The 22146-nt window shown below is 42.1% G+C and overlaps 1 protein-coding gene across 2 annotated transcripts in view; it reads right to left on the minus strand.

Moving 5' to 3' along the window:
- The window catches only part of AKAP6 (A-kinase anchoring protein 6), a 410196-nt gene that overhangs the window by 325449 nt on the left and 62601 nt on the right, over positions 1–22146 (minus strand). For both annotated transcript variants that reach the window (XM_036353461.1, XM_036353459.1), the window contains exon 2: positions 2299–2550. In XM_036353461.1, coding sequence (XP_036209354.1) covers positions 2299–2550 — 252 coding nt within the window. The remainder of the gene's footprint in view (positions 1–2298; positions 2551–22146) is intronic.

Genomic DNA, 22146 nt, shown 5'->3' on the forward strand with positions numbered 1-22146 from the left:
CCTTGCCCAGGCCTAACGCCTCTGACAGAGGCGTCAGGCCTGGGCAGGGGACCCTCATTTCCCCCCATCACTGGTTCTGCCCCCAGCCCAGGCCTGATGCCTCTGGCCCAGGCGTCAGGCCTGGGCAGGGGACCCCCAGACCCCTCCGATTGCTGGCTGTGCCCCTTGCCCAGGCCTGATGCCTCGGCCAGAGGCGTAGACCCCCATCACCCTCCGATCACCTGATCGGCCCCTTGCCCAGGCCTGACGCCTCCGCCAGAGGTGTCAGGCTTGGACAAGGGACCCCCATCTCCCCCCGATCACTGGCTCTGACCCCCGCCCAGGCCTGAGGCCTCTGGCCCAGGAATCATGCCTGGGCAGGGGACCCCCATCTCCCTCTGATCGCTTGCTCCACCCCCCACCCAAGCCTGACGCCTCTGACCCAGGTTTCAGGCCTGGACAAGGGGACCATCATATCCCTCCAATCCCCGGCTCCGCACCCCACCCAGCCCCCCGCCCAGGCCTGATGCCTCGGCCAGAGGAGTTGACCCTCATCACCCTCCGATCACCAATCACCGGATCTGCCCCTTGACCAGGCCTGAGGCCTCCGGCAGAGGTGTCAGGCCTGGGCAGGGGATCCCCAGCTCCCCGCGGTTGCAGGCTCCGCCCCTGCCCAGGCCTAATGCCTCTGGCTGAGGCATTAGGCCTGGGCAGGGGACTCTTAGCTCCCCCCTGGGTTTCCGATCACTGTCAGTGGCAGGGGGCTTCTTCCTGCTTTCCCTTTTGCCTCCCTGCATTGTGCCTACATATGCAAGTTAGCCGCCATCTTTGTTGGCAGTTAACTGCCATCTTTGTTGGCAGTTAACTGCCATCTTAGTTGGCAGTTAATTTGCATATAGCCCTGATTAGCCAATGAAAAGGGTAGCGCCGTATGCCAATTACCATTTTTCTCTTTTATTAGTGTAGATAATCAACAAGTATAAATTATTTATGAGACTAGACACAGATCTGTTTTGCTTATTGGTAATGTTGGAGCCAGTAAAACATTAATAAATTAATGAACTATGCAACACTCTTTATAAGGCCTTTTAATCTTATATATTCATATAAGTTCCTAATAAACTTGTATAATACATATCTTCCACAAAACCAACAGTGGAGCTCTCAACTGTGTGATGAGAGACAAGGGACTATATACATACATACACACTCTATGTATCTATATATGGTATCTATGTGTGTATATATGTATCTATCTATCTATCTATCTACCTACCTACTTATTTATCTCCCTACACACACAGCCCCTGCTTAATTAGCTAGCACAATGCTTTGCTCTGTAATATGTGTCCATTTTATTGGGGAATAAAAGAATTTGTTTGGGTTCAAATTTACAGTATTCATTCTTAAGCCATGCATCAAGAATAACAACAAATTCGTTAAAGTGTACTTAATATGACTACAAAAAATTTAAATATGTTGATTGTATAAAATTCTAAAGTTCATTGATTCACTACATCCAGAATGATTTTTCTAAAGCATGAATTTAATCATGTCTATTCTCTGAACAAACTGTCTTAAAACTAAAGTCCAGTTCTCTCAATATGGCTTTTTAATATGGTTTTTTTAACTTCATGATCTCACCTTCCCTTACCTATTAGTTTAAAGCTGTTTCCTGGTCCCTTGAACTTTTTGCTCCATTTTTATCTGTAGCTCCTTAAGCCTGTCATTCTCTGTCTTACATCTGCACCTTTGAACCTGACATTCCCTCTGTCTAGACATTTTCCACCTCAGTTCACCAGTTTGATCCTGATTCTCCTGTAGGCCTCAGATTAGACTCACTCCTGGGAAGGCTTCCTGTCTGAATTAGGTGCTCCTTCTCTGTCCTCCAGTGCATCAGATAGACCTATTGCCGTATGGCCTTAATGTCTGTTCATGTGCCTACATCCCCCGCTAGGCTCTAAACTGCTCGAAAGCAAAGACTATGTTTTGTTCACTATTATATTCTTAGCACATAATGCTTGGCCCATACATAGTAAGTGCTCAATAAGTATAAATTAAATAGGGAACAAGGAGCCAAATTAATACAAGTATGGGTGGTTTCTGGGCAAACTATCAGGTAGGTGTGAGTTAATTCTGATCTAAAGCTTCATTCACATTAAAAGTGCCCGAGCTTCTGTCCCTATACCTCGGTTCAAAGCCCAGCTCAGGATCTGCTTACCTACCTACAAAGAATTCCTACCCCACAGCTCTGTGATGAAAACATTCTCAAAAGGTTACACTTGACAACACATGATATGGCTTCAAAAAAATACCCACCTCAGCTGTCTCCTCGGAGAAAGCTTGCAGAATGTCCGTCTGCCTGGTGTAGTTGCCATTGGCGTCCTGCAGGCCTTGCAGGATGCGCTCCCGCAGAACCAGCACCGAGACCCGGAGCTGGTGCCAGAGGAGCTGCACCGCGTGGATGTCCACAATCACATTGACAGAGTAGGACAGCAGCTTCAGGGAGAACTCAGTCTCAAGGAGGGCATGGATTTGCTCAACATGATCAGAAATATCTTCGCAAATGTCCTGCAGTGGGGAAAAAAAAAAAAAGCAAAGATAGGATGATTTCTTTGCCAAAAGGTCACCTCTTCACCTGAAAACAGTCATCAGGGCCAACAGGTCAGGTGAGCACATGTTAGAGAGTGGGCCTTTGTTAGCTGCAGGCCATGTTCCTGGGCACCGGGCCTTTTGCGCATACAGGTAAGTTGATCTTTTCCTAACCCACAAAAATTCTTATTCTTTCAGATACCAAAATCCTTTCAGGTGCCAAGCTGAGAGGTCACCTCACAAATCCACTCTCTGTTCTCTTTATTTACAGTTTGTGATTCTGGCAAGTGAGCCAACAGCTATTCTTTTTGCTGGTGGCGAGCTCCATGGAACACACAGTTTCAGGATAAGGCTTCATCCAGACACCAAGCATGAAGAAAGATGGGCTAGAATCTGTGTTCCATAGGAATTACCACCTATTGTCAATGAACCACGGAGTCTTCAATGTAAAGAACAATTGTCACATTCCCACAGGGAATGTTAATCCCTAAATTTATGATGGATATCTAAATTTCATCCCACACTTTGGAAGCAGAATCACTCTTAAGAAGGAAAGCCACAGAAACCCAAAGGATGAAGAAAGACAAAATAGTTTGTTCTGTAAGACAGAGACAATATAAACAGAAACATTACTAACTCAAGGTTTCAATCTCTCCCACACATACTATTAAGCATGCAGATTTGGTGTCTGATATGGCACTCGCCCTTACAAGTTGCCAAACTCCACTGTGCCATCAGAGGCAGCTACATGGAATGAGCAGCATCAATAGTGATATTTATGTGAGCATTTGAGACAATTAAGCATTAAAATGATACGGATGTCAGCTGAACCTGCTCAGTTACCCATTTTTAGTGATGATCAGTGTTTGTTTGTTTTTTAAATGGATGATTTGGGGTAAGGCTAACATTTTAAGATAGCATTTGAGTTCTGAAGCCCTATCATGAGTGTCAAAACAGTCATGCTATGCTGGAAACATAGCCTGCTGATTCCACGTAATTCAATTACTTGTTTTTAAAGAAAAACTAAAATGTACCCTTATTTAACAATGTGTGAAAATAGGCCAAAAAAAATCTATTGAAGAATGATAGAGAGTTGTTCTGAATTTTGAATATTAAGTACTGTGCAACTCCAATAAATGCTCCAATATTAGTTCTTGAAACCCAAGAACCAGTTGATGACAGTGATACAAACTGGTGACAATAACCAACTTGAAAGAGATGAAAAGTTTAAACTGAATAGACTTTGGAGTCCTAATTAAGTGAAGTTCTTACAAATGTGGCCCATGAGCACGTGCAGTCCGAAAGAGCTTCAGGCAAAAACGACATGACCCTACTGACCAGCACCTGGGAACCAATCATACGCATATTAGCTATCTCTGCTGCTTTCAGCCTCTAACTGCTATCATCAGATATCCCATACTGCCTGGGGTCTCAGCTAATGCTTGCTTTGAGCACCCACTCCATTTATCCCTCACACCTCCTATTCCTGATACCTCAACCACCTCAAAGCACAGGCCCTGCTTCCTTTGTCCTCTTAGGATGCTCAGTATTGTGTTGCCTTGGAAAACTCCCTTCCACCCACTGCTGACCACTTCCAAATTCTCTGTACTTTTCTGGCTAATAACCCCATCCCATTGTAAAAATACTCCTTTACCTCTTCACAGAAGAATAATGTGAATAATTGTATTATCTACCTCCTGGTCTTACCAAACCCTGACTCTGCCCAAGGACCTTGCTTCCCTGTTGTCCTCCCAAGGGATGCTACCTATCAGCCCAGGCCTCACCTGAGAGATGGAGGGGTAGGGCTGAAGGGGAAGGACAGGCCTCAGAGCTTCTTTGCCACTTTCTGATCATTACTCTTTTGCCCTCATACTAGCTCCCTTCTTCTCTAGTAGGTGCCTACAGTCTACTAAAGCTTTAACTACTTAAAATTTCCCATAATTCTACATAGATGTCATTCATTGTCTTATAGTTTTTCTTCTGAGAAAAAAATGTTCTCCAGCAAGCTCATTCAGATGACTAAATCAAGAGATGTCTCAAAGACTAAGAAACCTATAATTACAAACTGAAGATAATTTTTAAATGCCCTTCCAGCAATAACATTTTTACAGATACTCAAATTGTCCTTAGCCTATCCCATAATTATAAAGGATAGAAGGATAATTGTTTCTGGGGTTTTTTCAGCAAATGCCTTAAGTACCTGCTATGTACTAATCCATGTGCTGGGGCACACAAAGGTTATAGTTCCAGAGCCTGCTCCCTAGAGTTCCCTGGTTGGTAGGAGGTGGGGATGGAAATAAAAATTATAGCCAGGAAGGTAAGTGTTCACAGAGGGCACACAGAGAAGGAAATAATTGTGCCCAGGGGTGCAAAGAGGAAGGGGCAAGAACTCTCTTCTAAGGAAGTAATGTTTGGGTCTTGAAGGAGACAACCAAGGGGATGAGAAGAGCATTCTCGGGAGTAGCCAGTATCAGAGGTCTCCATAACTACAGACCTAGGATTTGGTACCAACTTCCTACATACAGTATATTACACAGAATCCATAAAAGAAAAATATTTGACTTCATCAACATTTAAAACTCTTGCTATACAAAAGATATTTTTTAAGAAAAGGAAAATATAAGCTAAGACCAGGAAAACCTATTTGCAAATCATATATATATATATACCAAAGGATTTATATCTAGAATATATAAAGAACTCTCAAAACAACAATAAGAAAACAACCAACCCAATTATCAAATAGGCAAAAGACTTGAACAAAAATTTTTAAGTGGATATAATGATGGCAAATAAGCACATAAAAAATGTTCATCCTCACTAACCATTACAGAAATGCAATTAAAACCACAACGAGATACCACTGTGGTCCAATAGGTGTACACCTGGTGGAATGACTAGAACAAACAATTACCAAGTGCTGAGGAGTTCCAGAGCAGCTGGAACTTTGCTGCACTGCTGGTGGGAATGCAAAATGACAGTCACTGTGGAAAACAGTTCAGCAGTTTCTTATGAAGTTGGAGATGCACTTACAATATGACCCAGCAATTTCATGCCTGGGGGTTTATACTAAAGAAATGAAAGCTTAGGTAAACACAAAAATGAAAGGAAGGTCTACTCATAAACACCGAAACCAAAATGACCTGCAGTGGGAAAATGGATAAACAAACTATGGAACATCTATACACTACACAGTCTCAAAAGGTGACACAGTGTATATTTCCACTTATATGACATTCTCAAGAGACAAATGGTGTCGATGAAGAATAGCTGAGTGGCTGCCAAGGGTGGAGGTGGGGGGAGCATGAATACAGGTTGACAGCTTGAGGGAGTTTTTGAGGTGATGGCACTGTTCTGCATACTGAGTGTGGAGATAGTTACACAAATCTACACATGAGTTAAATTTGTAGGCAGGTACACCAAAGAAGAAAGTTAATCTGTCTGTTTCATAAATTTTAAAATAACAACAGAAAAGAAAACCAATTTATAGTCCCTTATTAAATGCATATAAATACTTGTTTTGGGTCCCACACTCCCTTCAGGTTGTTGGAAATTATAAGGAGCACAGCTCTGACGGTCATGGCACTACAGTCATCAGCCCGAATTCCATAGCTTCCACAGGATTTTCAGACAAAAGGAAACAAGGTTAAACTGGAGCCCATCTCAAACCATCAACCTTCAAAGTTGAGTAAGATTTTTTTCCCATGGATATTACTGTAATGTGGGTAAGTTAGACTCTCCATTTTCTTGTTTAATTCTCATACTCCACAGTAGCTCCCATAGCAGCGGTTCTCAACCTGTGGTTCTTGACCCCTTTCACAGGGGTCGCCTAAGACCATCGGAAAACACATATATAATTACATATTGTTTTTGTGATTAATCACTGTGCTTTAATTATGTTCAATTTGTAATAATGAAATCGGGGGTCACCACAACATGAGGAACTGTATTAAAGGGTCGTGGCATTAGGAAGGTTGAGAACCACTGTCCTATAGCCTTCAGAATTACTCACACCGTAAATTCATGAAGACATTATGTTGCCAACTGCCCGCTTCACTCAAACTTCTAGATATGTTGTGGTCTCAACTGCAGCTGCTGCTGCCTGTCACTGAAACGGGAATCTTCGGTGGTTTTTGAAGTGGTTGACACAACACTGATTTGACCTGAGACTGTTTACAAATAAACTCCAGTCGGATGAGTCAGTATTTTTCTTTATAGTTCAATATTTATGTGGGAGAGGTGCCTTTTTTTGGTAAGACTGTTGTATATTTTGTAGTTGTATCGTTTCTTTCAGAAAGATAGGGCGGTTAAGATAACTGTAATGTATTTAACCAGAATGTCCAGTTGTCACTTACACGGGAGAGAAATGAGGGTGCCCTTCCTGTGATTTCTCTAATCGCTTACCGTACTAATGCTAACTGTGACCTCCTCAGCTCTGTTAATTGTCCCTGGGAGGAGATCTGGTTGCTGCCTCATCATGAGGCCGCCGTGCCTATTTCCAACAATTTATTTTTCAAAACATCTTGAAGATTTCCTTGTGAAATTCTGTGTCTGTGGCTTGACATTCTGTAAAACTACCCATCTCTAAGGCTCCTTGTGCATTTGGAAGGAAACCTGCCCTTCCAGCAACTTCCTCACCAGGTACTGAAGCAACGCGTGGCATCCCAGTTTCATGAACTCCCACAAATGCAGCCCCAACCACTTCTCTCCTCTTCTTCCTTCCCAACATTCATCCCCAAATGAGAAAACATAGCAAATCCCCCCAACCCCTACAACCTGACTCTCCACAGGCACAAACAGTAATTGCTTGGCATTTCTTCATTTATCTACAACCATTTTTTTCTATCTCTACCCATAAAAATAGGTACACTGTCTCAAAACACTCTTGCCTTAACATTTGTTTTACTGCAGGACACATTCAGATGGTATTCCAACACACACACACACACACACACACACACACAGTAAGGCCTACTTTTAAAAGATAGATATCCTCGCTCCTTTTTTTCACTTCCATCTTTTTCCTGTCATAGTTTCAGAATTCTTGAACCCCTGTCTATCCAAAGCATACCACTACATTGAGAATGAAAAGTTTCCATGCTCTAAAGATACTAAGCAAAAGAGAAGTAAATGTAAGATGTATTTCGCGTACATATTTAAGTCTCACTGAAAAATGCCATGTCATCATGACTACTCATTTTGTTTACTGGCAATTATAGAAATGAATGAAGAAAAGTGTCTTTGCCCGTCCATATGCTCACCATATACATGTGTATTCATTAGAAAAAGCTGAAAGGAGAGTCTTACCTAATACATGTACTTTATATTTTAAAATACAGATCAAGGGAACAGCAGTCACTTGTTAAAAACAAAACACCTAATAAATGAACCTTTTGAATTGAAACTTGCAACTTTATACAAAAGCATCCTATTGCAGACTATTAATGTCATCTTCAGTTGGTTATCAAAACTGTACTTTCTCCGAAAGACAGACTGATGGATGTTCCTATGACAGTATTTTTATTTTCCCAAAAGTAGTCTGCCCCCTTCTTTCCCTTCCTCTAACACAGTGATTTTCAACGTTTTCCATCTCATGGCACACATAAACTATTTACTAAAATTCGATGGTACACCAAAAAATATGCTATATTTTTTGAAGATCTGGCAAAAAATAGCTATAATTTTTATCATTCATACCAGACAGCTAATGTTGTGTGGGCTGTTGTCCCTTTTTTTTTCCACCTAAGGGAAAGAGGTCAGTGCCCGACTAAATAGTCTGGTATTGCATGTTTTAAAAAATTCTTGTGGCGTGCCAGTTGAAAGTCACTGCTCTAGCAAATACTAGTGCACTTTCTAATGGTCCTAGTTTCTTGCTTGTCATACTGAGAATGACAGGGTGAAGGGTGGTGGGAGGGAGGCTGAGATTGTTTCAGACCATCACATTACTTCTCTTCAAAGTATCAGGAATTCTGTGGTTGTGAACAGCGGTTATCCTTTCAAATTCCTAAAACTCTGAAAGTGTGAGCTGAGAGCTAAAATGACATTATTTACGTGGAAATGACTTTGCTGATACCATTAGCGATTACCGGCCCATCTCCCTGATGAAAGAGTAGCTTTCCGGAAGCAGAAAATCATGTCACTCTGCTGGGGCACTACCGTGCATGTGGGCCGTGTTCAGATGATGTTTTTGGAATTAGAGTCAATCAGATAAAATATTATATTTCACAAGTCAAAGTGAAATGCCTAAAACTGCAAGTCCCAGTTTAGTTTCCCACGTGTATCCTCGCTAATCAGCACTCAATCAGCAAAAGTTACTGAAATCGTATCATCTGTTTTGATTAGGATTGGTGCCGAAAAGCATGTGGATTTGGGAGAGTGACGATGGTAGAAAGAGGAGGATGAAAATGCTGACTACAGACGTGGCAGGCCTCACACATCTGCGTTCACACTCTGAAAGAAAGGAGTGAGTCCAAATTCTGTCTGGTCATGCCTGGCCACATCCAAATCTGGATTGTTCTGTTTTCCATGATTTGAATTTGTCAGTATAGAATTGTCATTTTAAAAGCTTCAGATGATTCACTGGCTGAGATATCACTTTAAATTCCTAATCCCAGGCTTTGCCGTGCGAGGGGAAGAACCCTGAGCAAAAAGATGAGAGAAAGTCTGACAATTGCTATTGTGCACTGGAGAAAATGTTTTTCTAATTGAGCTGTTGCCTAGTCACAGTCACGTTTAGTGTCCTACCTGACAACAAGGCCAAAGTTCATTCACTGATGAAAATCACACCGATGGCACCAACTCTCTGAAATTCCTCTGAGCTGTAATTCCCCTCAGATATCGTCATAAAACTGACTTTGTGTAGAAACAGGCAGAGAAGTCATGATGCCGCTCACTCCACAGCGTGCTTGCTAGTCACGCAGAGTCCAGGGCTGCTCCTTTTGAAGAGAGGGGACCAAGGAATTTGCATTTTCTGAAACCTGCATCACCACAAGGCTGGTGTTCTAGACACCACACATTAAAGCACGCTGAGCCAGAAATGGGCCATCTAGTCTGACTCTACCTGAAACGAAGCTCCACGCAAGCTTGCTGCTACACAACTGTAAGAACAAAGCCGCCCAGCAACCTGAAAGGAGCCCGCTGCTAACAGTGCACAGATGTCTTTGCAGGTGGACTTACTATTACATTCTTTGTACCCAGAACACAATTTCCCACAACTTCATTTACCCACCGCACCACTGACAGCGCTGGGATCAGCTCTAGGCAGCATCAGGTTTGTGAGTTTCTCTAATGGGCTTTCTTCTTTCCTGTGTGGTTTTTTTCTTTTTACACTTTTATTATAGAATGAAACAGATACAAAATATCACACAAAAACCCACAGCTTAGTAAATTATGGATAAGGTAAGCAGCCTTGCAGCAGCTACCCATGTCAAAAACTAGACCTTGGCCAGCCACCCCCGCAGTGCCTCCATGTGCCCCTCCCCTTCACAGACCCTCCATCCCTCCAAAAGTGACTGCCATCCTGACCTGCAGAGCAATCACTTTCTTGTATCTCTATTGTTTCATCACCCAAGTAAGCATGCCTGGATACTGTAATTTACCTTTGGCCAATTTTTCACTCAATATGTCCTTTAAGTCTTTTTTAATCTACAGATTCCATCTCTATTCCTTTCTTTTTAGTATAATTTATCCATTAAAGATCCTGGGGCATTAGACCTGCAGAGTTTCCCACGATTTGGATGTGTTCGTTGCAGCTACATGAAGCAGTCAGTGTGCTGGTTCCTCAGATCTCTTTACTTTCTTCAAATTGGCAGCCAGATCCTGAGGCCTGATTCGTCTCAGGTTCAATTTCTTTGACAAAACTATAAGTAGCATTGTGTTGTTGTTTTTTGATACTTTATCTTATTTTTAAATATGTCTTTATTTATTTTAGAGAGAGGAAGGGAGAGGGAGAGAGAAATAGAAACATTGATCATACCCCCTACCGGGGATCGAGCCTGCAACCCGAATGGGTGACCTCTTAGTGCATGTGCTGATGTTCAGCCACTGAGCCACACCGGCCGGGCAGCAGTATGTTCTTTTATCAAGAGGCGTTTAGCTTTGGTTTTTGCTCCTTCTTGAAAGCTGCTATCAACTATTTTGGTAGTTGCTGCTCTGTGCCTAAAACGGTTAATAAATATATGGGGGTTACAAAGTGATGATACACTCATTCCATCATTTTGCTTTCATTCATTAGCTGGAATAACTTTATCAGAAGAGGTTTTGCTTTATCAACTCTTCGTTACAGTGATATAATTCATAAAGCAAAATCACAACAAATTCTTTTCTTTACACAGTGTTCAAGATAATGACTTGGTTCTCTGTCACATTCAGAAGGTAACCAGCCAGCTGGTTTACTTAATATCAATGTGTACTCATAGATTTAAACATACTTGATGGGTTTTGATCCATTACAATTCTTAACCTTATTGAAGTTCAAACTGTCCACCTTTGGTCAGCGGGATGGCCGTCAATCTGACTAGGCTGGCTAGCCTAGTAGCCTTTGAAAGCTTCTTTGCCATCTTACACATTGTCAAGCCTGAAATCAGCCACTTTTCTAAGAAGTTTGGTTTCCTTTAATGGAAATAATTTTCCAAACTACCATCTTGGAAGTAGGAATGCTCATTACTACTGGGTTAGTCATTATTTCTATGATTTTATAATTAACAGAGCTAGGAAGTATGCATATTTAAAAATGAAACACCTTATGAATTCATAACTGATATTTCCAACTCAAATTCATGACTATAAGGTTTTCACCTAACGTCCTTCTATACAATATCTGTAGCCCCTTTCTTCTGTGCCAGAATCCTGGTTCCCAAGAACACAGAGGGTGATAGAATTAGAAGACCCCATAGCAACTCATTTGTTTTATCTCACATTATACATATGATGCTTTTATCATAATAATACTAATACTACCCTAAAACTACTACTAATACTGTCCCTGAAGCAAATGACTAGGAACAGGCCTTTATAAGATACCTGCTCGAGGTGCCTTTTGTTACCACAGAAGAGAGCAAGGTTACCTTTGGTTTGTCTTTAAGTGGTTTTGGAAAGAATAGAACTTATAACATAGTCTCCCATTTACTACAGTTCATATGACAATTTAAACACTTGGGGGTGTTGTAAGTTCATTTATCATCTGCAAAGTCCTTCAAGAAGGACATCAAACAGAAGCCTCAAGGAAAATAGGGCTGTGAACCACATGACCACTCGTTTTCTTCCAGGGAGGGAAAGCCCTTCGGTTTTCGAAGGCATGCCCTGAGGCTTCCTGCCTCAGCAGCTCCTCCTAGTCTTTGCAGACCTCACAGAACATGCAGAAGAACAAAATCCAATAAAGGTGCTTCCAACAATATACCAACAAAACTGCACCGTGCACCTGAGTGCTGAGTGTGCCAGGTAAAGCACTCATTTTCTTTCCAATATGGCAACTAAGGGGATAGGATGACTCCTATTACCTATTAGCTTAGGGCTGCCCCATGATGAACATGGCTTTTCTCTTTTAAAGAAATGGAAAGTGATGATCTCTTCATTTGCCCTCTCATATGGAAAAGTTATACAATTTACATATTTGCTTTGTTTGTTCAGTGGCCTATCTGTCATTTCTGTCTACTTCTCTGTGGTCTGTCTGCCTTGGGAAATTCTTGTCTGGCAAGCACCACATTTTTAGATGTTGCTTCACAGAGTATTAATACACGCTGAGTTTGGTAATACTGAATTCACAAATCATGAAAATAGAAGTTTGAAGATGATCATGAGAAAGAATAAATGAATCACAAGATGTATCTAGATTAATCTGCACCAGGCTGAGTGTCAGAAAGTCTGAGTTCTTGGCCCTGGTGGGTGCTGGTTATCACTCCCAATAGATCACCAAACCTGTTTCCTCATCTACAAAGACAGTGCTGGATGAATGATCTTTATTCTCAAGTGTGCTAAGATTTTTTGGTGTCCTTTCCTCTTTTATTTTGTATACCCTTTATATAATGCATACTCAGAGCTTCAGTTACCCAGAAGCTTTTGTGTGTCTCTGAAAATCCTTGTAATATGACTGTTATTTCCGACCTGTAGTAGAATGAGTACTAGATTGTGAATCAGGAGACCTGAGACCAGTCCTGGGGATATTGAAAGTATCTCTCTGGCTCCTGAAAGTGACCCTGCCAAAAGATCTAAAATAACAGCACAGATCCACATCAACAGACTGAGAAGGGAAGATCATTACAAATGAGGGTCAAGACCCCATCCTCCCACCCCAGGATGAATGCCTGAGGAGGCCCTTTGGTGGTGTTTTCCTTAGTAACCATGGTAGAGTCAACCCATTACTCTTCCACCTCTTATTTCTCAGCTGCTGGCAAAATCTCTCTCTCTCTCTCTCTCTCTCTCTCTCTCTCTCTCTCTCTCTCTCTCTCTCCTATGAGGCTCATTTTCATCTGCCTATACCACTCACTACTCTCTCTTCATTTCAGTTATTTAAGATTTTATTTTCTAAAATATTATGAAATACCTTTTAGCAATTTAGATTTATTTCTGGGAGAGGAACATTTTCCAGTAACTCTCTTAAAATTTTTTGGAGCATTTCAAATTATAAATAATCTTACGAGCTCATTTACAAATGTTTTCTCTTGACCTATTCATAAATATGCATTATATTGGGGGGGGGGAAACTTTTAAAAATGAAAGCTCTATTTTGGATTTCATTGCTGACTCATGGTGTGACCTTGGAAAGGTCAACCTCTTTCTTGGATGTACTCTTCATATATTTAGATCACTAAGACCATGACACAGCTTCTAAGGATATGTTTCTATGTCTTCCTCCCCCACATAAATACCAACAGTGGCTTGGCTGTTGATTTGTATTTAAACACCTACAACATGCTTGTGGGAAGCTTACATTATAGACACAAGCTTTTAGTCTCACATCCAAGAGTCCAGAAGAGGAAATGGGGCCTCAAAGGATCAAGGCCTGTGAAGAGCTAATTTCAGAGGCTATGGTTAAGACACCGTAAATGAGATCATAACAAATCCAGATTCTGAAGCCAATGCTCCCCTTTCACGTAAGGCAGATGGGGATGCATGTCATCAGTTAACCTCCTAGAAAGCTCCTGTTGCCTTCCAGTGACCCAATAATTTCACTCCTAATAATATCTAATGAGGCAATAGTGGATTTATCTATTGAAATGCTATCACAGAGTGTATATAATGATGAAAGTTTTTAATAACCGAAAGATCAAAAAAGAGGAGATTGGTTTAACAGGATGTGGTAATCCATATAATGAAAATTACACAGATGCTAAAAATGATGTTGCAAAATATAATGAATGGCATTGGATATTCAAGACATATTGTTAATTGAGAAAAAGTAAGTTAAAGAGTTACTAGTATATTAAAAATTACAGAAAGAACTAAAAAATATGTCAAAGCTGTTCATAGTATTTTCTCTAGATCGCAGATTACAAATGACTTTTTTAAAAAATTAAATCCTCACCCAAGGATATTTTCCACTGATTTTTAGAGAGTGGAAGGGAGGAGGAGAGACAGAAAGAATAGAAACATCAATGTGAGAGGGTCATATCAATTGTTAGCCTCCCGCACACGCCACAACCAGGGCTGGAGATGGAGCCTGCAACCAAAGTATGTGCCTTTGCCCGAATCAAACCCAGGACCCTTCAGTCTGCAAGCGATGTTCTATCAACTGAGTCAAACCGGCTAGGGCACAGTGATTTTTAATGTACTGTTTGCATTGTTTTAAAGTTTTTCCACTAGAAATTTTCTTTTGTGAAAAATGTAAAAGTTAAACAATAACAAAAAAATAAAGTTATTTCCCATGGTGAAACGACAGTCAAGGAATGTAGGTCAAACTATGCACAGTACAATATCAAGGTGATTGATTATCACTGTCAAAACAACACGATCCTCAGACTCCCAGCATTCTTTCTGTGTAGGGAGAGACAGGTCATTTCATTCACAGCCATACTATCATCATTCTCTTATGGATCTGTCAGGTGGCCAGGTGCTATTAGCCAGGTACTAACAGATGAATAATGTATCATTATCAGCTGGGTATTAAGACATTTAACTCTGCTTTGCTTTCATTTTTTAAGTTTATCACACTTTAAATAAAGACATAGGTAAGGGAAAGATATTAAACAACTGAAATGAACAGAAATGTAAATATCACTCTTCTCTCCTTTTTAATGTGATTGATTGATTTGTCCAAGAGTATGACTGACTAGATCATAAATACCCTTCTACATTTTTACACAAACCCAAAAGGGAGGGGGTGTTTCTCAGGGCAGATTCAATATCTTGAAAAAATAAGACATTGTTTATCTCTGGGAGTGACCTCAATACCTTAGGATTTAGAATCTTCCACTTTCAAGCTGCTATGGCCTTTATGTAATTACCAGAGAAGTGAAGCCATCTAAAAAGGACTCAGCCCAGGCAGTATGCCTTAATTGGTTGAGTGTCATCCCATATACCAGGAGGTCGCCTTCTATTCCCAGTCAAGGCACATGCCCAGGTTGCAGGTTTAATCTCCAGTATAGGGTGTGCAGGAGGCAGCCAATCGATATTTCTCTCTCACTGATGTTCCTATCTCTCTCTCCATCTCCCTTCCTCTCTGAAATCAATAAAAATATATTAAAAATAAAATAAAAAATAAAGAGGACTCAGTGTTCCCTTGGGGATATACTTTACACAACTAAAATTTCAGTCCTTCACAACTGCTTAGGAATTACTGAAACATATAACTTTTGCTAATTGACTTATATGAACTTTTTTGTTTGCTTCCATCAACCAAATACTTTATACTGGTGAATTTGTTTTATTTTTGTGCTCATCCCTTCATCTTCAGAATCAAAAAGAGCAAAATGCATACATCTAACATGTTAATGCTGAGCAACAGGGCCTAAATTAAAACACAGAATTCAGCTTATATCTTAGTTATAAAAATCCATTTTGGTATTTTGCCTCCTCCATGCTTGACTGACTCTCCATATTAGAACTACTCTTCAGCAAGCACGACGCATACAGAGCACGACGAAAGTTATTGAATTCCAATAATGTGGCTTTAAATCTACCCTCATTGCCCTTTTCCAGAGGCCCCTTTGGGAAATAAAAATAGATCAAAGTAATGTATCTGACTACCAAGTGCAGCAACCATCCATTATTAATGCCCCAATGACACACCACAATGGAGAATGAAGGATCCATTCAAACAGCTTCTGTAACACTGATTCGGCTCTTTAAAGAACATGGTACTTTACTTTTGAAATCAGCAACCAGCTAAGAAAGAAATTCAATTTCAATGCACTTTTCAAACCTCCAGATTAATTTTACCTATAAAATCATTTTTAACCTTATTGCTTACTTAGATTGACTATAAACTTAGCGAGGAAGAACTTTTTTGCTCTGATTACACACACAGAATTCCATTCATCTCAAATAATGAGAAGGATTTCAGAAAGATCACAAAAGGAAAAGCAGAACCAATAAATGAGCTCTGAGCAAGCCCAAATATCAACTGAGCCTCAGGTCATTCCTTTCAATATTTAATCTGTGACTAATAAGGTCCATCTGACAGTATCCTAAGTCTTATGCCTCTGTGCCCAATTTAACCTCAGGCAGAAAATACCTTGTAAATTTCTAGTGAAAATTCAGACATGTACAAGTAAATTAATAATGACTAATAAAATTAAAGAAACAGTGAAAGGGGTGAATGAGCTGGATATGAAGAAAATAAGAGTAAGAAAATACTGCAAGAAAAATTTACAAGGATAACACAGCATATTATATCTCTACTAGAGTCCTGTGCATGGGTGGTGTGGGAGGAGGGTGGTGTCCCTCAGCCTGGCCTGCGCCCTCTCACAATCCGGGACCCCTCCAGGGATGTCCGACATCCCTCTGGCAACCGGACATCCCTCTCACAATCTGGGACCCCTCGCTCTTAACTGCTCGCCTGCTTGCTTCTTACTTCTTGGCTCACTGCTTCTTAGCACCGAGAGGCTCCCGCCACCGCACTCTCCAGCCCTGAGCCCTGCTTCTGGCTGAGCAGCGCTCCCGCTGTGGGAATGCACTGACCACTAGCGGGCAGCTCCTACATTGAGCATCTGCCCCCCGGTGGTCAATGTGCGTCATAGCGACTGGTTGTTCTGATTGTCCGGTAGTTCCGCCTAACGGTCTTTGTGCACTTGGGGGGGGGGTCCCTCAGCCCAGCCTGTGCCTTCTCGCAGTCTAGGACCCCTCGGGGGATGACTACCTGCTGGCTTAGGCCCGCTCCTTGGGGGATTGGGCCTAAGCTGGCAGTCAGATATCCCTCTGGCACCCCAGGAGCCCTCAGGGGATGTCCACTTGCCAGCAGGGAGCAGGTTTAAGCTGCAGTCGGACATCCTTAGCACTGCTGAGGAGGCGGGAGAGGTTCCCACCACCACCACTCTGCTGGCAGCCAACAGCCTGGCTTGTGGCTGAGCGGAGCTCCCCCTGTGGGAGCGCACTGACCACCAGGGGGGCAGCTACTGCGTCTGCCCCCTGGTGGTCAGTGTGTGTCATAGTGACCAGTCATTCCCAGTCATTCTGCTGTTAGGGTCAATTTTCATATTACCCTTTTATTATATAGGATAGAGGCCTGATGCATGGGTGGGGGCCCACTGGTTTGCCCTGAAGGGTATCCCGGATCAGGGTGGGGGTTCCACTGGGGTGCCTGGCCAGCCTGGGTGAGGGGCTGAGGGCCATTTTCAGACTGGCCACACACCCTTCAGGGTGGGGGTCCCTGCTGGAATGCCTGGCCAGCCTAGGTAAAGGGCTGATGGCTGTTTGCAGGCTGGCCACAGCCCCTTCAGAGTAGGGGTCCTCCCTGGGGTGCCTGGCCAGCCTGGGTGAGGGGCTGATGGCTGTTTGCAGGCTGGCCAAGGCCCCTAGTGGGGACCCTCACTCCATGAGGGTGTGGCCATCCTTGGTAAGGGGCTGATGGCTGTTTGCAGGCTGGCCATGGCCCCCAGCCACCCAAGCTCCCAGTGGAGGCTGGCTGGAAGCAGGTATCTGGGATTTATTGTCATCTATAATTGAAACTTTGTTGCCTTTAGCAGAACACACAGCTGCTGGCGGGAAGCTTGGCTTCCTCCATCACCGGGGCAACCAAGCCTCCTGCTTGCTCCAGCTCCGTGGCTGCCATCTTGGTTGGGTTAATTTGCATATAGTCGCTCTGATTGGCTGGTGGGCGTGGCTTGGGGCATAGCAAAGGTACAGTCAATTAGCATCTTTGTCTTTTTATTAGTGTAGATAATTTACACCTTATCTACTTTCCAAAAGGGGTGAGGGGGTAGGGTTTGAAGGTGATTTTTAAATAGTATACTATTAAGAGTTTTTAAAAAAATGACAGATGGAAAAATGATGAATAAGTGACTTAAAATGAGATAGTTGCTGCACTCAAGCACTCAGTTTACCACTATAGAAGGAGAAAATATGTGGCCAGAAATAAATGGCTAAAGGAAAAGACCTATTTTAGGAAATTAGAGACACATGGAATTATCAATAGTTAATACAAGGGGATAGCAGTAGATGATTTCTGAGTAGAACAAACTAAAAACCTGGTACACCCAAACAGGAAGATCTTGTTTCTTTAGAATTGCTTAACATCTTTGTAAAAATAATTCAGACTCTGAGTGGAAGGCAAAAGCAAGGTTCAGCTGAAAGAAACAGATACAGAGAGGCCTACTTTGGAAAGAGCTGAATTCAATTTAAAAAAAAAAAAAAAAAAAAAGGTAGACAACAGGGAAATTCCTAAAGAAAATGTATCTCTGGAACCAGCAAAAAGTGAAGTCTATAATTAAACTTTGTCCAGGTTGCTTGTCCATTTATTCTATATGGAGGTTTTGTGTTCCAGGATGGGTCACACAAAGGTCTGGAAGATTCTCACACTCCAAGCATAGAGTAGAAGGTATGTGCAGGATGATATGGTGCAGAGGGACTGCCTTCCTCCCTTCTCCTTTAGGTTGGTGGAAAGGTCAAGACCATCAGTGACGCTGAGGAGCCCTCTGTATTAAAAAGGCCCCTAGGGTTTCATCAAAGAGCAACAAAGAATGAGGATTTGATTGGCTAGCTTGACTCCAGTGATTTCCCTCAGCTGGAGTGGACATGAAAGAATAAGTGGGTGCTGCTTTGAAATAACATTCTGTCATTAATGTTCACAGCCAAGAGACTATTCTTGATATTGGAAAAAGCAGCTCAGCACCTAATTATAATAGCATTTGTTCATTATAGAAAGAATAGGCCTATCTTAGAGGAAACTATTGGTACAGACACAGCTTAAGATCTATGATTCGGCTACCAGTGGTAGAACACAAGCTGAAAACAACTGTGTGAGTAGAAAGTAAAGCACATAAATAAAATACACCAAAACATTTTGCTGGGGCCCAACCCCAGCAGGTCCAGGGGTCCCCAAAGGTGTGGACGGAGTTGGCGAAGAAGGAATGACACGGAGACAGCGTTCAGTTGATCAGCAGCCTAGCCAGGATCTCTAGCCAGGATCTCCAGCCAAGTTCTGGTCTGGATCTCCAGCCAAGTTCTGTTCAGGATCTCCAGCGAAGTTCTGGTCAGGATCTCCAGCCAGGTTCTGTGTCCATATTCTCTTGCTAGGTTCTCCAGCCAGGTTCTCTAGGTTCTCCAGCCAGGTTCTGTAGCCATGTTCCCTCGCTAGGTTCTCCAGCCAGGTTCTGTCACCAGGTTCTAGTCAGGTTCTCTTGCCATGTTCTATCCAGGTTCTGTAGCCAGGTTCTGTCTCTAGGTTCTTCAGCCAGGTTCCATCCAGGTTCTCCTACCAGGTTCTCTCGCTAGGTTCTGTCTCTAGGTTCTGTGGCCAGTTTCTGTCCAAGATCTTTTACCATGTTCTCTCGCTAGGTTCTGTCTCTAGGTTCTGTGGCCAGTTTCTGTCCAGGATCTTTTGCCATGTTCTCTCCAGCGAAGTTCTTCTGTCTCTAGGTTCTGTGTAGGCTCTGTGTCTAGGTTCTGTGTCTAGGTTCTGTGTCCTTTTGTCTTGTTACATCTGTATTTATACCAGTTGATTCCAATCCTATCAATCTCTATTCCAAAGGTTAGGGCGTTTCTTATCTCCATTCCAGGGAGTAAAAATTATGTAGCTTAAGCATGATTGTTCGTAGTTAAAGTGATTAATTACCCGCCTGGCACTTAGTTAAGGGGTTTTATTACCTCCCTAACTTCAGGGGAAAATCCCTACCTGGGGAAACAACCTTTCTCAGAGAGGTGACCTTGGTTAAAACACATAGTGCCAAGAAGGTGAGCAAACATATTAAGAACAGTATGCCATATATGCCAGGTCCCTTGAAACAGCAAGGATGGACCAGCTCCTGGCAACATTTCTGAAGAATAGGATTGTAGGTAATTTTTTTCCTCATGTATGTTTCTGTATGTTTATTTACATATTACAATTTATTCTAAGAAATATGAAATACGTTTTCAAAAAATAATTTGTTGGGTTTTGCTTGCTTATTTGTTCTTCAGCACATACACAAAGCTCCTGCCTTTTAAAAAAAATATATTTTATTGATTTCTTATCGAGAGGAAGGGAGAGGGATAGAGAGTCAGAAACATTGATCAGCTGCCTCCTGCACACTCCCCACTGGGTATGTGCCTGCAACCAAGGTACATGCCCCCGACCGGAATTGAACCTGGGACCCTTGAGTCTGCAGGCTGACGCTCTATCCATTGAGCCAAACCGGTCAGGGCAAGGCTCTTGCCTTTTAAAAATTGGAGGCAATGTTGAAGCAGAAAGGTTTGGTCAGTAGTAGTCATAGAAGAGCTGGGCAGAGAGAGGGAACAATAACACAAAGGCTTTTGTGTAAGGGCCCTGGAATCTAGGCAGTCACCAGCGCCAGATCCCTCTGTAGGTGCTCTGCCCACAAAGGTATCACAGCCAAATCCTTACCCACAAACTCACCCCAAACTTCCTTTAAATGCAGCCAGAATACGTTTTGTTTTCCAAACTGTGGGAGGTCAGCTGCACTGCAGGGCAGTTGCCAGGGTTTATGGAATGACAGAGATTTCCGGGAGAGGCAACTTCAATAAAGGAGTGTCAAGTAACATACAGCCAAGGCTGGAATAACCAACCCTCAGAAGGACTATAAAAAGCCAGCAGAGTCGCATGTCTAATCAGCGGAACTCTATTTGCCTTGGGGCCAGAGGAGTCTGGGAGTTCTGACTCTTCTGGCTGCCAAAGAGCAGGCGGTGCCCTGACCCACCCCAAGCAGGAAGCTGGTGTCCTGGAGCCACCTCCTCTCTTGCATAAGCACCAGGACTAGACAGGCCAGGACAGTGTCATTATAACAGTGCATTCTCTGCTTCACTTGTACAAAGAGTCATAAAGCATACTTACACACCTTGTAAAACATACTTATTCACCATGCCAGTGGGAGGATTTTTTTAAAAGTTGGGTTTTTTAAAAATATTTTTTTGCCCGGCCAGTATGCTCAGTGGTTGAGCATCGACCTATGAACCAGGAGGTCACAGTTTGATTCCCTGTCAGGGCACAGGCCCAGGTGGTGGGCTCAATCCCCACTAGGGGGCATGCAGGAGGCAGCCAATCAATGATTCACATTGGAGTTTCTATTTCTCCCTCTCCCTTCTTTCTGAAATCAATAAAAATATATTTTTAAAATTATTTTTCACAGAAAGTAGTGAGTTCATTACAAAAGTAATTAGAAAACATAAGACAAAAAATTAATCAGGGACCATGTCTTCCTTATTTACCACTTATCCTTGGAGTTCAAAACAATGCCTGGCACATAGTAAGCACTCAATAAAGAATCACTGAATGATGAATCATTAAGTAAATCACCAATAATCCTACTCTTCATATAAAGTGGTGCATAATTTTTTATTTTGTATTGTTTTTCATTCACTTAAATATCATGAATATCTTTTTATGCCAATAAATATGTCTCATAATTCTTTATGGCCACACAGTATTCCATTTTTTAAAAGTACAATATTTTTTTTTACTATATTATAAATCAAATTATTTTTTTTATTGCTTAAAGTATTACAAAAAGTATTACATATGTCTCCTTTTTTTTTTCCCGCCCTTGACAATCCCCTGGCCTCCCCTACCCCCCAGTGTCTTATGTCCATTGGTTATGCTTATATGCATGCATACAAGTCCTTCGGTTGATCTCTTACCCCCCTCCCTCCTGCCCCCCAACTCTCCCCGGCCTTCCCGCTGCAGTTTGACAATCTGTTTGAGGCAGCTCTGCCTCTGTATCTATTATTGTTCAAAAGTTTATAATGGTCTCTATTAACCATGAATGAGTGAGATCATGTGTATTTTTCCTTCATTGACTGGCTTATTTCACTTAGCATAATGCTCTCCAGTTCGATCCATGCCGTTGCAAATGGTAAGAGTTCCTTCTTTTTACAATATTTTAACAAGACTTTGTAGCTGGATGTTTGGCCTTGGAGTGTCATTCTCTTAAAGACACAAATACCCTGTTGGTTAATCAACAAATTCTGCTAGTTTTTCCTTTTGTTAGA

The sequence above is a fragment of the Myotis myotis genome, unplaced genomic scaffold (assembly GCF_014108235.1).
Source record: "Myotis myotis isolate mMyoMyo1 unplaced genomic scaffold, mMyoMyo1.p scaffold_m19_p_1, whole genome shotgun sequence".
Classification (NCBI taxonomy): Eukaryota; Metazoa; Chordata; class Mammalia; order Chiroptera; family Vespertilionidae; genus Myotis; species Myotis myotis.